This window comes from Populus trichocarpa, chromosome 2, assembly GCF_000002775.5.
Source record: "Populus trichocarpa isolate Nisqually-1 chromosome 2, P.trichocarpa_v4.1, whole genome shotgun sequence".
Taxonomy (NCBI): domain Eukaryota; kingdom Viridiplantae; phylum Streptophyta; class Magnoliopsida; order Malpighiales; family Salicaceae; genus Populus; species Populus trichocarpa.
Genome location: NC_037286.2, coordinates 1,980,266 through 1,996,243, shown reverse-complemented (window position 1 = coordinate 1,996,243; position 15,978 = coordinate 1,980,266). Strand labels below are relative to the sequence as shown.

The window sequence follows — 15,978 nt, the reverse complement described above, 5'->3', positions numbered from 1 at the left end:
GACAAATTAAAACATGGAAGAATAAAACAGAAAAATAAATTAACCACACAAAAAGGATATAAAATAAAAAATAATAATTGAAAGAATGCGGGTGAAAATCAAAATAAAAAATAAATTAGAAGCAACTATTTTTTTTTTACTAGAGAGATAAATTGAAAAGAAAAATAATTCTAACAAAAAAAAATGAATGAGGACCAAATTGAAGAAAACAACATGCATAAACTTGAATTGAATGATAAAGTTGAAAACTAATAAAACTTTTATAAAAGAACTAAAAAAAAAAAGATCAAAAGTAAAAAGGATAAGGATCAAATCGAAAACAAATAATATATGATAAATTAAAATTAAAGGACTAAATTGAAAATAAATAAAAATTTTACAAAAATAAGAAATTAAAAATAAAGAGGAAATTTTTTTTGATTAAAGGTTAAATTGAAAAGAACAATAAATCCAACAAAATGAAAAAAAAAACTAAAAGAACTAGGATCAAATTGAAAAAAATAACACAGCATAAACTTGGATTGAATGATGAAATTAAAAAACAATAAAACTTGTATGAAAGGGCTAAGAAAAAAAATAAAACATCAAGAGAACAAGGACTGAATTTAAAAAAAATAATATGTGATGAATTGAAATTGAAGGATTGGACTAAAAAGAATTCAAACCTTTACAAAAGGATCAGGGACAAAAATAAAAAATTAAAAGAAAAAGGATCGTAGTGGAGATATAAAAAACAAAGAAAACCAACATGCAATTCACGGGGGAGAGAAAGAAAAGAATAAAAAAAAAGATTGACCGACGACAAATCGTCCAATCTCTGCCGGCACGGGTCATACCAAGAGGAAGTAGACATAGCAGTGCATCAAACAACACGGCGTAAGGGAAGGTTCTACCACCGGGAGGCGCCATACAAGCCATCTAAAGTCGCAGGCACCTCCCGCGTGTCAGTGTATGCAACACTCACTTCAACAACTTTTTAAAAATTTAATATTATTTAATATTGGTTAAAAAACCATAATACCATTAACAAAACAATAAATAACAAAAAAAAAAAACACAACTCGTGTGACATAAAAATAACCATTGACTCGATACTTGTTGTTACTGTTTTACTTTAAGAGTATTCAAGTAATCTAGCTATGTATTCAAAAATAAAAAATTGAACCATCTAGGTGGTGGCCCAGTGGTAAGAACTTGGGATCAAGAGGTTTGCTCCCTCTGTGGTCTCAAGTTCGAGCCCTGTGGTTGCTCATATGATGGCCACTGGAGGTTTACATGGTCGTTAACTTTAGGGCCCGTGGGATTAGTCGAGTTGCGCGCAAGCTGAACCGGACACCCACATTAAACTAAAAAAAAAATAAAAAACTGGAATTATCCCTAGACACGAGGCATATAATATTTTTTTAATTGTTTATAGAATCTTTAAAAAGATTATATTACCTTATCAGAAAAGTCAAATGTTATTTAATCGAGTAGCGAAATCATAATTTTTACTATATTAATCTACGTAAATTAAATAAAAATGTTATTACATTAAAAATACTGTTTTGCACCCCTTTTTTTTTTTCCTTCCTCTCTCTCTTAGTTTAGTTTAGTTTATTTTGTTATTCTCATGTTATATTAAATACCAGAGTGATGGATGGGAAACAAAATTTCTAAAATTCAATCTCGTACGTTTAGATACCGATTTTTCATGGAGGTCTAATTTGGTCCATTGCAGTCAATAATAATAATAATCCATGCGGCACATGACCCTCATTTTTCCTTGACCATGAATTATAGATATAAAATTCAATTTAAATATCAATTTAATTTAAAACTCTAGATTAATCTAATAATCTAAACTTGATTTTTTTTTTTAAAAAAAGTTAAAACTAGCGTTATTTTTTATATATAGAAAAGCCTAGATTTCTCGGGGACCCCCGTTAAAGCAGCTTCCAAATCAACAAGTCCATGAATTAACTTGATGAACCGGGTCAGGCCGGATCTTATATAAATATGCTTTTTAACGACTGACCTCTTAACCAACAAGATAAACACAGATTTTTCTCTTCAATTGAAAACGATTTGGCTAACAACAGCCACTGGGATGACACCTTTGACGTCCCCAACTGCCAAGCACAGGATAACCCTACTCCCACGTGGGTAACTCCTTACCACACCACCAAATTCCCATCCTACCCCTTCCATTTTATCCACACTTCCCTCCCCTCTTCTTAAAACCACCAGATCCCCAGAAATCAATAGCTTTCAAACACCATAATCACATTAAAACACATCATCATCGAACAACCTCCAGTAATCAATACATTTTACTCATGGAACTGAACTGAATCGAACCGAACTAAAGTGTCCGTCCCTCGACATTCTTCCCCAAATGGCTCTTCCACAGCTAATTTCCACTCACAAACCCTCGTTAAAACCCAACACCACCGCTCTTTCCTCATTAAACCCTAACAATCTCAATTCCCTCTCCAAATTGTCATCATCACTTGACTCGCTCCTCCACAGTGGCCGCCAAAAACGGCGAGCCGCCTCATTAAAATGCTCGGCCTCATCATTCTCCGAGAAACACCACAACACAAACCATCCAAAATCAGACGACGTCGTTGAACTCCCACTATTTCCACTCCCGCTTGTTCTATTCCCAGGCGCAATCCTCCCTCTACAGATCTTCGAATTCCGTTACCGCATTATGATGCACACCCTCCTCCGCACCGACCTCCGTTTCGGCGTCATCTTCTCCGACGCCGTCTCCGGCACCGCCGAAGTGGGCTGCGTCGGTGAAATCATCAAGCACGAACGCCTCGTTGATGATCGATTCTTCCTCATTTGCAAAGGGCAGGAACGGTTTCGTGTAACCAATATAGTCCGTACGAAACCTTACCTTGTCGCGGAGGTGACGTGGCTGGAGGACAGGCCGTCAGGGGAGGAGGATGTGGATGCGTTAGCGACGGAAGTGGAGACGCACATGAAGGACGTTATAAGATTGTCGAATAGGTTAAATGGGAAGCCTGAAAAGGAAGCGCAGGATTTGAGACGGAATTTGTTCCCGACTCCGTTTTCATTCTTCGTAGGAAGTACTTTTGAGGGAGCTCCGAGAGAGCAGCAGGCCTTGCTTGAATTGGAGGATACCGCGACGAGGTTGAAGAGGGAGAAGGAGACTTTGAGGAACACACTTAATTACTTGTCTGCTGCTTCTGCTGTTAAAGATGCCTTTCCCTCTTCATAGTGTAGGTAATCAATGCTTGGTGTTTGACTGTGTTGGCAATTTTATACACAAGAAACTGCCTTTTTTTTTAGATGTTGAACTGTGCATATTTTATAAAATGATTAAGATTTTTGCTCATAAGGGAAAGCTGTTTAACTGGTAATGTGATGTGTAATTGTTTACTTAATAGTTTGGATTCGAGTGATTTGTGATTAGTCTCACATGTGTTGTGCTCTGCTCATGCTCTGCTAATCATAGAACTATGGAAGGTTGAAAAACCATTAGTTAATGTTGATCATGTCAGATTTAGCACGGCGAGCTAGTGTTTGTATGGAATTGACCTGCTTAACTCCAACAATGATAATCATGATGTTCTAGATGATTTCTGATAAAATTTTGTGTGCAGTGTGTTGTTTATTGTTGCATTTGAGTTAATTATCAAAGAAACTAGCTTTGGAGGGTAAGAGCTTTGTTGCGATGTCCATCAAAAGTTTTGTACGCTCTACAAGATGCATCTTTCTTCGCACTTTCTTCTTGCATAACACAATTTGTAAGTGGCTCAAGAACTATATGTGGCATTACTTGGACCACAAAATTCGGCATAGTTTTGTATCAGTTTCCAGGTTGAATGAAGAAAAATGATGCAGCTAACATCTCAAGCTTTCTGATGTAGATAATGTTTCTAGCAGGCTAGTTTTCATGTATTTGAAAGGCTTACAAGTTATTAGTTACCTAAGGCAATTCTTCTGGCCAGAGGATTTTGAGACTTATATGTTGGTGCATCATGAACTATAGCTCTTCATCTCACCATCTAAATTTGCATCTATGGTTGTATTTTGATGAATTTTGACGGATACAGAAAACCCTACACCCGCATTGCTTCTTGTCGCATGCCACAAGTGCTTCATACCTTTTAGGCAACTCTGTTATGGTATACAATGTTGAGATATAGACTAATGTTCACCAACACCAAGTACTAGAGCTTAAACCTGAACAAACAAGCTGGCCTTTTCAGACAAGAACCAACAGCTAAAGAAAAATACCAAAATAAATTCGGGTCATGTGAAAAGAACTTCAAATTGAACTTAATAGAACAATACAGAAGGATCGACTCCAAGGATCCACTCCATTTTCTGACCCATATCCTACAATTAATACAGCATGATCCAAAGACGTTAAACATGCGCCAGTGAAAATCCCCTATCACACAAAATGATCAGAACACTTCCAATCATAATCACATTTCCTTTTACAGATTTCACTACTCAGCCATATTGCCACAAGGACCAACCTTTGAATACATCTGAAATGCTCTCTCACTGCCGCATATACCCACACTCACGGGTTGAGCTGCCACAGCTTGTAAGAGCTGTTTCTCGTTGTTTTGCTGCACATCAACATATTTATCAATAGTCACAACATGCCTCTTCAACTGCAATACAATAAGGCAAAGCATACATATTGAAAATAAAACACTACAAAAGTCTACATGCCAAGCAGCCAAGAACATACACATGCATATGCAAGAGAAGAATCTGAACAAAGCAAGCGCAAACGGGAAAAATAAAGCTCACCTTTTCCTTATTGCAGGTCTCATCCTGTGCTCAATAGGAATAATCTTCCTCAGTATCAATCCCGTGGTTGTTTACGACAAATTGGAATGCATAGTCCATGAGTCCACCCTCACAGCCACTATTGAAACTTCTATCACAGTCAACTAACTCTTGTTCCGAAAGGCTAACAAGAGATCCAGTGACAATTTATCAATGGCTTCGACGGCTCTAGTAGCTGAGAACGACCAACAAGCACCTAGATAATACAGCAGCTGATTTAGTTCTAAAGTACATTAAGAAAAACCGAGTTCTGAAGTAACTGAGCAGTTTCCAAACCGAAAGGCTGTTCTGAAATACACTAAAACCAGCTGCATCTGCAATTCTATACCAAGCTAAGGACAGGCAGCAAATATTGTAGCATACATAATTTAGGGATGATAAAATAACTTGTAGGAAAATAGTAACACATTTAAGCTAGAATAAAAGTTAGTGCTCGCAATCAACAATGGTGTAAATTAGTAGACTTTCAGTCAAAACACAAATATTTGCTGGATATTACAAAAAATCAATAGCAACAAAATAGAAGGCAGTAAAAGTATATTTGCAGAATTATAACTAAAAGCAATAGGAGTAGTTACGAGGGCAAGCTACAGACTAAAACCATTTCCTATAAGCCAACTTCAATATTTTCCTGGCGTCGATTAAGTTTTTTCAAAGATGAAGATGAGGCCCCCAGCAACAAGATCGAACACCGTGTAAAGAAACATCAAGCACCTAATAGCGTTAGCCATTATGCTATATTATGACAGCAATTCGATTATACAAATTCAAAACCCTCTCCTGTACAGCTTGACTACTAGATAATTGTGCTAATCATTCATCAAACAAGAAACTCACATCTGAAAGATATAGCAAAGCAAATGCACTATCCAATAAAATCAAGCATCATTATTGAACTTAAAATCATAAAAGTGTTTCTATGATCACTACGTCAAGCCCATTACTAACGTACCACAGCTCCCTTGATCCTTGACATTGGTCACAGCCCCTTTCTTTCTCCAATCAATCGAAGCAGGGACATCGCCAACTAGGTACCTTCTAGTTTTCGCTGATCAAGATTCAGAGGAGCAGCAGAGAGTCCCAGCCGAGAAGTCTTGAACTCACGATGGGTTAGATCAGCGAAGGCATGAGAGAAAGGGTATAAGAAGAATTACCCTTTTGTTTTTTAACAAAATCATAGTTGTCTTCAAAGGCTTTAAGTCTATAAGACTTCTCTTCCGCGAGGCGTATGTTTTGCCATGTTCTTCGCACCATGTTTCAAAGAGCTGAGAGATGTCTGAGGAAGAAGAAGAGAAAGGACGGAGAGAAGGAGAGTGAACGCAAAGGTGTAAAGGAAGTTCCTTTTTGTTAGAGAAAAAAAAAGTTGACTTTTCACTTTCGAGGTTTTGTTGGATTGGATTTCCTAGAGACATGGAGAGCCATGCAAGTTGTGAAGCATGGCTATTTTATACAGGAACTTTCCTTTTCATTCAAAGCACAAGGTCATGTCTAAAATTTGTACACGTGCTGACTGGGATTTGTTTGGTAGTATAATTATGGTTGATTTTTAAATAATTTTTCGTATCAAAATATATGCCAATGATATTTTTTTATTTTTTAAAAATTATTTTTGACATCAGCACATCAAAATGATTTGAAAACACTAAAAACATATTAATTTAAAATTAATAAAAAAATAAAAAATTTTAAATTTTATCAAAAACACTTTTAAAATACAAAAACAAACAGAAAAAAGTGAAACGGTAAGAAGCTTCCAAACTCCAAAGTATTCTTTTATTTGATTAAAATAATAAATATCTCAATTATATCAATAATTTATTTATTATTTTTAATTAATTATAAAAATATTTTTAATTTTTATATCTGATTTAACCATACAGATAAATATATTTTGAAAATTTTTATAATCATTTAATTTATTTTTTATTAAATATAATTTTATTTCAGAGGGTAATTTTACCAATAAAACTCATATATTAGAAAATAAAAATTGAGAATAGTACTTGATTAAAATAATAAAAAGATGTAGATGTATTAAGATAAACAATAAAGTTCATATATATGATTTATATAATATGAATTTTATAATAACAATAATGATTTAATGAGATATAGCATGTCGCAATTCATTTAGCTATTATTAATTAGATTTATGTTACTTGTAATTGAAAGTACTGTTTAAGTGAAAAGGGTATTTGATAATATAATATTAAGTAAAATTCTTTATGTAACTATCATTTTTAAGAGCTACATATATTTGAGTTTTTAAGCATAGTTCAATTTATGTATCTGATATTTACTTAATTCAAGATAAAATTATTTTATATGATTTAAAAACTAAATAAATAAATTTAATTATGATTGTTAAAAGTTGTATAAAATTATTTATAAATAAAACATATTTATTAAATAAATAATAGAATTTATTCCCTGATAAATAAATTTAAGAAATGTATTAGAAATTAAAAAAATACTAGTTGAATAATATATATGCAAGGCATGTGCTAAAAAAATAGAAACATAAAAAGGTAGTGGATAATTATGGTTTTTCTTCTTCTCGTTTTGTTTTTTTCTTTTTTTTTCACTGTTGACCAATACTGGGTCGTGGAAGTGGGATACCGGCCTATTGCTTAATACTTTGCCGGGCGCAGCAGGTTATTTTGTGTTTGATGTTACATTTAACAATATTTTTTATCAGGAAAATATATTAAAATGATTTTTAATTTTTAATATTAATATATTAAAATAATTAAAAATATCAATTTAATATATTTTAAAATAAAAATACTTTTAAAACATAAAACAAACATAAATTATAACAATCATAATCATTCACCAAATATCGTTCCTTTTCATGTCCAGGATTTTTTTGTACATTATAAAATTACACATATTTTGCACATTATATAATTTTTTATAAATTTATATAGTTGTTAATTAAAACTTGATTGAATTTGATTTAAGAACTCAAACCTAAATTGAAATGAGATCAAATAGGAAGATTGAAGTTTGAAATTTTTTTATTCAAAAAATAATTTTTTTTTTAAATATAAAAATAAATTATCCGAGTAGATCTTAATTAACTTATTTAGTACATAACTTGTGTCATAAATTATATAAAATTTAATAATTTTAACTTGCATATGTAAAAGATAAACAAGAAAATTAAATATCATATCACTTTAGGTGTTATTTGACATTGGAGTCTACTTTAACATTTGATTTTTTTTAATTTTTTAATTTTTTATACTTGAATAGTTTTGATAAAAATAAAATTTAAAAAATAAAATAAAATTATTTTACTACATTATTAAAAAAAAACACTTTCCAAAATAACAACTCAAACCCTTAACTACCGATCACGTTTTTATTCTTCTTCAAGCCAAGAGAGCCCTAAAATTCAGAACACCAACTGACAAGACAAACGCCACCATATCATCAAAACCTTAATCTTCTCTCCCTACTTGTAATCAGCTTCCTAATCCAGTCAACCATGGATGTTGATCCTCGTCACTACGAACAAATTGTAAGTAATTGCTATCATTATAATCCTAGAATACCAGTTGTTTCTGTCATTTAACACTGCTACATCACACTCAATAATCATTACTACTACTGATCGAAACCCTAATTTCTGTTTTAGATCATTTGCTTTGCAATATTGTTAATAGATGATGACGGGTATTATCAACGATGTTGACTGACCAAATTGTTTGAAGCAATTGTTGGTAATAGTAATCAGGGTTTGAGGGTTATGCTTAATCTTTATAATGTACAGATGTTTTGCTTTTATGTGTTTTTACAGGCCATCAAAGATAGTGATATCCACAATATTGTGCTATCCTATCTGGTGCACAATTGCTATGGAGAAACTCTGGAATCGTTCGTGGCTTGTTCCGGGATGCCTGAGCCTGCAGATTTTATCGAGGATATGGAGAAAAGAAAAGGTATGCGAATGCTTCCAGTTTTTGGCTGAGAAGCAGGATGCACAACTTTAAAGTATGTGAATTGCTGCACTTAACCAGTTTCTTTATATATCGGTGTTTCTGGCGATGTTAGTTGTTTTCATGAAGATTGTTGGAAGAATTGGGTAGATATTTCTTGGCAACTGATATGCAATGATATGTAGTGTATTAAGTAGTTTGTGTCTACGTTTTCCTGGATATAAATGATCTGACAATGATTTTCATTTTCTTTCCTCTGCTGATCTCTGTTCTTTATTATAGTGGTGCTAATTGTATGCTATGTGCTCAGGAATTGTCCGTTGTGCTTTAGAGGGGAATGCACTCAAGGCAGTTGAGCTGACAGAACAGGTGGCAGGTGACTTACTGGAGAATAACAAGGACTTGCATTTTGATCTTTTGAGCCTTCATTTTGCCGATCTTGTTTGTGCTAAGAAGTGGTAAGTAGTATAAGAGCTATACTTCTGAAACCGTGATGCGGCTGACTTCATATGTTAAATTGTTTGCATGTTTATGGACAGCACGGAAGCTTTGGAATTTGCTCAAAAGAAGTTGACACCATTTGGGAAGGAGAAGAAGTACGTTGAAAAACTTGAAGTATGTCCCTTATTGAGGAAACCGTTTTAAGCATACCTAACATGGCTGTTTTTAGTCTAATATTGTTGGGAATGAAAAGCCATTTCTTATTGCTGCAGGACTTTATGGCTCTGCTTGCTTACGAGGAACCTGAAAAATCACCAGTGTTTCATCTGCTTGGCTTGGAGTACCGTCAGCATGTAGCAGATAAATTGAATCGGGCTATTCTTGGTTGGTTTCGTCATTTGTTTCCTTGTTCCATGTTTTTTCCAGAAGATTCTCTACTAATAAATGTGCTTGTTGTTGATTTGATGCTTCTTTTAATAACTATCATTGACACACTTTATATATTTATTGGTCATGAATGATATCAGCTCATACAAACTTGCCAAGCTACACAGCAATCGAGAGGCTGATACAACAGACCACAGTAGTCAGGCAAAGCTTAAATCAAGATCACGGTAAGGTAGGGCATATTGAAACCATTAGAGGCTGAGGATGTTAGTTAATTCTGCTGATATCTTAACTGTTCTTGATTTTCTTCTGGGCTAATTTGTTCTTTCTATATCAATGCTTTACTATGTTAATACATGATTTCATAGGATGGGATTCCACTATTTTCTCTGAAAGACTTTCTCAAAGGCTAGATTCTGGAAGTGATTAAAAGATTTCGGTGAGAGTAATGAAGGCACTTCGTATCTTGTTGCCACCGCATGGTTTTGGTGTAAGGTTTGTTCATGGGAAGATAACAGTTATCAATGCCTTCACATCTGTGAAAGTTGTTGAGAAGGCTGTCAGCTGTCTCATGTGTCTGGTTCTTCCTGCATTTGGTGAGGTATGCCTCTTTTCATGATTGACCACAACACTAGTGCATTTGGGTGTGAGCTCTGCCCTAAATTGGACGTCATCATCCACGATTTTGACAATCCAATGTCTTGTAAATTTTTGCTTGCATATTAATTAGAGACCAGGACTCTAGATTATCTTGTGCCCAAACGTCAAATTAATTATGATTTGACGTTACTGGAAGTCATGTCTAGTGGAGCAAGGTTGAAGTACTTAACAATATTGCTTGTAAAATTATTCACGGGGCAGAAACTGCCATTGGTTGGCGTGCTTGCCTCCCTGTTTCTATAACACGGTGTACATGGTGCACCTTAAAACGAATTGTAATTCTGGAATGTTGATGGTATTGTTCTTGCTGGTACTCGATAATTTTAGTGATTATGAAGGTAGGTTTCGACCATTTGATTACACTAGCCGCTAGCCCGAGGCCCATGATAGAGGGTTCCGCAATCTATTCGTGCAAAACTACGGTCTATTATTCTAGTTGGTTTACAAGTTGCTTGGAATAAGGCCAGTTGTAAGGTCTTGTTTGAAGTTGATTCTAACATACTTTTACGTGCAATTCTTGGACGGGTCGGGTTGATGTGGTTGCAGATGTTATCTTCTCATTAGCAGTACTAGACATTTGCTATCAAGAGACTGAGTTATTACAATGTATCGTATCATCGTGAGGCTAACTCCATTGTGGATGGGTCGGCTAACTCCATTGTGGATGGTCCTTACTTGATGGTCCTTAGGTGTATCGGTTTTCTTTCAGTGAAACTAATGGGGCGTCGTTGCTTCGCTCGTGTCCTAGTTAGTTTCTGTTCCTATTTTCTTTTGTAACCACAATAAGGAAAAATAAATGTACGACCTGCTCGGCTTGTGAGTCAATTTAGCAGGCTTGTTCAAAATGTAGTTTCATAAATTAAAAAAAACAACTTTGGTTGAACTGAGTTAATTGACTTGCGATCAGAGTTTTGGATTAGGTTGACCGGATTCGGTCTGGTCTCTTCACCTGGTAATCATCTCCAGTCCAAATAGGAGGAACCAACTACAAATGATAGCCAAGGCATAACAAAAATTTCTTGATAAAACAATTTGAGAAATATTTAATTATAAATTTATTGGTATATTTCTCCTTAAATTATTAAAAGAAAAAGTATTCATTTCTCACAAAAAAAATTGTCCAGCCTTAAATTTGACACAGGCATCATAACCACCAGTCCATATAAAATGACAGGTATTGATATAGTCATGGGCTATTTGGGCTTTAAAGCGTTTTGGGCTTTAAAGCGTTTTGGGCTTCGAAATATCGAAACTGACCCAAATCATGAATGGGCTGAACCACGAACCGGTCCACATCTATAAATACCCAGTGGTAACCCCCGAAAATATCCATCTCAGCTCCCTTTCAAGTTCGGATAATGCTGTCAATACCTGCAACTCCATCTTCTTTGCTTCTAAGCCTCCACTCGGGCAACGACACGTTGTCCCTCCCGGGTTTTCTCTCCAACAGGCACTCGTTTTCTAGGGTTTCAAAAAACTTCGAGCCAAACACTCCGAACTCAAGATTCTGCAAAATTACTTGCAGACTTGCTAAAGCCAAAGAGACTATTTCTACTACAAATCCTGATTCTTTAATTAAAGAGCCTCACAAGTACTTTGATCAAGTAATAATCACCGTCCGATCAGGAGATGGAGGCCATGGATCAGTCCTTAATATGCCTAACCAGAGGAATAATAATAATGGTAGCAAGGGAAAACAGGAGAAAAAGAGTAGATATAAGAGCTCGTATAAAAGAGATTTTCATGGATCGTTGATTCTTCCTCTGGGTGGACATGGAGGTGATGTAGTGATTTATGCGGATGAAGGAAAAGATTCGTTGCTGGAGCTTCATAGTAAAAGTAGATTCAATGCGAAACGCGGAGGGAATGTTGATGCTATGGGCGTTTTAACTTCTCAATTGCATAATGGATTTGCCGCCCCGACTTTGCGTATTCCTGTGCCTGTAGGTTTGTACGTTAAGAATTACATCTTTTCTTTTTTTGGCTACAATTTTTAAAATTGTGTTCATGGTTTATGTTTTTATTTTATTAATGGGATAGGTACGGTTGTGAAGCGTAAAAGAGGGATGTTATTGGCTGATTTAGCGCAACCAGGGGATGAAATACTTGTTGCGAGGGGTGGACAAGGAGGGGTGAGGAATTTGCTTTTAAGATAGTGGAATGTGGAAGATTGTAACTTGGGTGTGCGGTTTGGGATTCATTTTGTTGATTTTGCTGCAGGTTAGTTTGATTGAAGCGCCAGAGCATAGAAAGAAAAGATTAATGACATTAACAACGAATGTGATGAGAGATGATAGTGATAAGGTGAAGAACATGCTCTTTGATTTATTTATTTAATATTGTATTATGTACACAAGGTCATTATGGCAATTATACCTGCTCCGTGCTTGCTGCTAGATTTTGATACTTCTAGCGATGCCCAACTATTTAATGCATCTGCGCTTAGACTTGTGCTTGGCTTAAGTTGTTGAGGGAATCTCATTTAATTTTTCTTTTCTTGCATGTCATGATTGTAGTTCCATTTTTTGGTGTTATGGTCTTGTTTAAGAGTTAAATATATATGAAAAGATGATTATTAAAGAAGTTGCTCAATAAGAAATTCTAGACTTTGCTATAGAGTTATAAAATAATCAACAACAACTGTATCTATGGTTTATCGCTTCTCATGTTTGATTTTCCCTTCTTATCCTAACATGAGTTTTAAACATTTATGATTTACTGCAGGTTTTAATTCTCGGTCAATCTGGGGAGGAAGTCAGTTTAGAGCTAATTCTCCGAGTTGTTGCTGATGTTGGTCTAGTGGTACACGTCGTTTCTCATTTAATTTTTATTTTTTGTAATGTATGCACGTGTCTAGGTTCTTTAAAATTTCAGTAATTGGATATTTGTGGTTTTCATTTCATAAATACTAACAATTTTCTTTTAAGGCTACTAATTTATATCTGAATCAAAGATATTTGAACTTCAGAAATCTCCGTATAGTAGAATATGCAACCGGTAGATGGTAAACTAGAAATTTGCTTTATATGTTTTGTTGGGTTGCTGTGGCTGTGACCAACTGCACTCTCTTAATTAATATATTAATAGAAGCTTTTATAATCTTCTGATTGCCATAGCTGTTAACTTGCTTGTGTAGGGACTTCCAAATGCCGGAAAATCAACCCTTTTAGCAGCTATTACGCTTGCAAAGCCAGATATTGCTGATTATCCTTTCACAACATTGATGCCAAACCTTGGACGCCTCAATGGTGACCCAGCTTTAGGTGCAGGGATGTATTCATCTGAAGCAACTTTGGCAGATTTGCCAGGCCTTATAGAAGGTGCTCATCTGGGGAAGGTACTGTATTTTCATATCTAATCCAACGGTTTATCAAAAGCTTCAGAAGTAAAACTGAAATTTTCTTATCCTTCAGGGTCTTGGCCGCAATTTCTTGAGGCACCTTAGAAGGACTCGTGTGTTGGTCCATGTTGTTGATGCTGCTGCTGGGGACCCCGTGAATGATTATAGAACTGTCAAAGAAGTATATCTTCCCTTAATGTTATATTATTTCTGGTTTTATATATTTGCTTTGAAAATTGGATTTCAGCCTCACTAGTGTTGACAGATCTAGAAAGTACTGGTGTCTTTTCTGTGAGTTGATATGATTTGAATAGCAAACCCTCTATGGGTTTTGCTTGCCTATTTAAATCAAGATCTCAATTTTAAGATATCTATAAATAGCTCTAGGGAGTGATGGACTCAAGTCTAGCAATGAAGTTCACTCCCAAATCCTGCTAGGATGTGGATTGGACCTAATTGATGAAAATCCTAGAAGAAAACAGGGAAGAAAAAGGAAGGGCTGATGTGGAATGTCACAGCTGTTAGAGAGCTTTTGATCACAAAACAACTCATTAGATGATGAGGCTGATGTAAGGCCGAAAGGCAAGCTTCTTAGCTTAGACATGATCTTGAGTAGTGCTTGAAGGGTTGGCTTGCCCTTTGTAATTTTATGCACGATTCATTATTTCCTTTCAGGAATGGAAAAACTAAAGAAGTTGTTTGTCCCCATTGTTTGTCACCTGGACATTTCTTTTTTCTATTTGGAGTTATTTAGCCGATCGTAAACAAACCATTCTTTGGTTCTGCAGGAATTGAGGATGTACAACCCTGAGTACCTTGAGAGACCATATGTAGTGGTGCTAAATAAGATTGACCTGCCTGAAGTATGTCCATATGCAGCTTCAATCCTTTGTTTTCATACATTCTTCCTTTCTGAGTATTTACATGTATTCATATAGAATGCCCACATTCTTGCTTCAATATATATATTATTCTTTCAGGGAAGGGATAGGCTTCAATCTTTGACTGAAGAAATACTGAGAATTGGTTGCGATGAGGTGCCTTCTGAGCCAAAAATGACGTCAAAAGATGCAGTTCATTCATTTTCAACTGAAGCTGGCAATGCAGATAAGTTGCCTTCACAGATGGCAAATGAAGATAAAAAGGATAAAGAGTTAGAGGACTATCCTCGTCCGCTCGCTGTTGTGGGTGTCAGTGTTCTGTAAGTTAATCATTTTTTGTTGGACTTCACAAACATATTTTAGCTCATCATTCCCTCTCTAGAATTTGTGGCATCTTGCTTTCACTTTGTCTACTTTGCTCCATGTTTTTCTTTGTTAATCTGGATCTTTGTGATTGTATCATTCTTGACTTATGTTATTTGGGAGAAAAGAAGTCGTTTACTGTTTCATCTTGTCATTAGAGTATTAGTCATTCATATAATGCTAGGTATACTAGATAGAATATGCTAAACTTTGATCGGACCTTATTGTTGGCAATGATGCACACAATGTTGCCTTTGACAACTCATTCATCTCTAGATTTTCATGACAAATAAGTATCATAGTGATGTGTGGGATGATCTCTTCTAGGAAAATCAAAATATGTTGGTTCATTGTGAATTTTGCCTTTCTAACTCTGCAGAAATCATTGTCCTCTTTCTTCTCTTCAAATCTGTCGTATATTTTTCTTTCCTAACCTGGATCTACACTATTGCCAGTGACAATTATTCTATCTGCGATTTCAAGTCAAATAAAAGTCTAGTAAAATGACCTAATCATCTCATGCAGGAAGATTGATATCGTTGAATCTGCACTTCACTTATTCTATTTGTCTATACATAAACAATCGTTCATTTCCCCTAGAATTTGACCCGGATCTGGCTCTTGGCTTTGTTTGAACAAGTCAGATAGGAAATTGTTTCATGCATTTTTCTTTTCTTTTCTTGGTTTTGTCAGGAAAGGAATCAGAGTAAATGAGATGTTGAAGGAGATACGGGCCGCCTTAAGGAAGTGCAGAGATTCTCATTAGGCATTGGAACCAAGTATGAAGACTGTGAGAGCAATGTAGTTGCAAATGTCCAACGGCCATCGGTTTGTCAACTAAAGCTTAACATGGATTGATGGATAAACCGTATAATCATGTTAGCTTCTTGTCGCTCGAGATCTGCCAACTTGCAGAATTGCAATATATATGCTGAAATTCTCACCAAGCTGGATATGCAATTCATGCTCAGGTGCTTACTATGACCCAATTTTTGTTGCCCTTTCATAACAACCATCGCTTCATTTTGGGCCCAAATGAGACCGTTCTCACTAGCCTCTATGCAACGTTTATGTAGATACTTTGTATCGAAACAGCATTTTTGTTTGTTACAGATCGGCGTACTTGTCAGTGTGTATC

At 35.3% G+C, this 15,978-nt stretch overlaps 3 protein-coding genes and 1 pseudogene across 5 annotated transcripts; 3 read left to right on the top strand and 1 right to left on the bottom strand.

Moving 5' to 3' along the window:
- Positions 1-2,213: 2,213 nt before the first annotated feature.
- On the top strand, positions 2,214-3,426 carry LOC7479711 (uncharacterized). The gene has a single exon (XM_002301974.4). The coding sequence runs from the start codon at positions 2,378-2,380 to the stop codon at positions 3,230-3,232; it is 855 nt and encodes a 284-aa protein (XP_002302010.1). The 5' UTR covers positions 2,214-2,377; the 3' UTR covers positions 3,233-3,426.
- Positions 3,427-4,296: 870 nt separating this feature from the next.
- Positions 4,297-7,727, bottom strand: LOC7490991 (oryzain alpha chain-like; annotated as a pseudogene).
- Positions 7,728-8,167: 440 nt separating this feature from the next.
- On the top strand, positions 8,168-10,616 carry LOC7490682 (uncharacterized). Of its 2 annotated transcripts, none has more exons than XM_024595324.2 (7): positions 8,168-8,350; positions 8,630-8,771; positions 9,079-9,226; positions 9,308-9,383; positions 9,482-9,593; positions 9,737-9,823; positions 9,965-10,616. In XM_024595324.2, the coding sequence occupies exons 1-7, from the start codon at positions 8,318-8,320 to the stop codon at positions 10,024-10,026; spliced, it is 660 nt and encodes a 219-aa protein (XP_024451092.1). In that variant the 5' UTR covers positions 8,168-8,317; the 3' UTR covers positions 10,027-10,616. The 2 variants fall into 2 exon arrangements, with proteins under 2 accessions (XP_024451092.1, XP_052306414.1); XM_052450454.1 differs by having other exon boundaries at positions 8,170-8,350; positions 9,737-9,828.
- Positions 10,617-11,575: 959 nt separating this feature from the next.
- Positions 11,576-15,969, top strand: LOC7490681 (probable GTP-binding protein OBGC2). Of its 2 annotated transcripts, none has more exons than XM_002301972.4 (9): positions 11,576-12,203; positions 12,297-12,388; positions 12,477-12,560; positions 12,981-13,058; positions 13,393-13,593; positions 13,670-13,777; positions 14,385-14,459; positions 14,577-14,797; positions 15,534-15,969. In XM_002301972.4, the coding sequence occupies exons 1-9, from the start codon at positions 11,615-11,617 to the stop codon at positions 15,604-15,606; spliced, it is 1,521 nt and encodes a 506-aa protein (XP_002302008.2). In that variant the 5' UTR covers positions 11,576-11,614; the 3' UTR covers positions 15,607-15,969. The 2 variants fall into 2 exon arrangements, with proteins under 2 accessions (XP_002302008.2, XP_024451089.1); XM_024595321.2 differs by having other exon boundaries at positions 12,052-12,199.
- Positions 15,970-15,978: the final 9 nt, after the last annotated feature.

Coding starts and splice junctions, on each gene's coding strand:
- LOC7479711 (XM_002301974.4), top strand. CDS start 2,378: ATGGCTCTTCCACAGCTAATTTCCACTCACAAACCCTCGTTAAAACCC.
- LOC7490682 (XM_024595324.2), top strand. CDS start 8,318: ATGGATGTTGATCCTCGTCACTACGAACAAATT. Junction 9,594..9,736: donor ATTGAATCGGGCTATTCTTG/GTTGGTTTCGTC, acceptor GAATGATATCAG/CTCATACAAACTTGCCAAGC. Junction 9,824..9,964: donor AAGCTTAAATCAAGATCACG/GTAAGGTAGGGC, acceptor ATGATTTCATAG/GATGGGATTCCACTATTTTC.
- LOC7490681 (XM_002301972.4), top strand. CDS start 11,615: ATGCTGTCAATACCTGCAACTCCATCTTCTTTGCTTCTAAGCCTCCAC. Junction 13,594..13,669: donor AAGGTGCTCATCTGGGGAAG/GTACTGTATTTT, acceptor CTTATCCTTCAG/GGTCTTGGCCGCAATTTCTT. Junction 14,798..15,533: donor GTTGTGGGTGTCAGTGTTCT/GTAAGTTAATCA, acceptor TGGTTTTGTCAG/GAAAGGAATCAGAGTAAATG.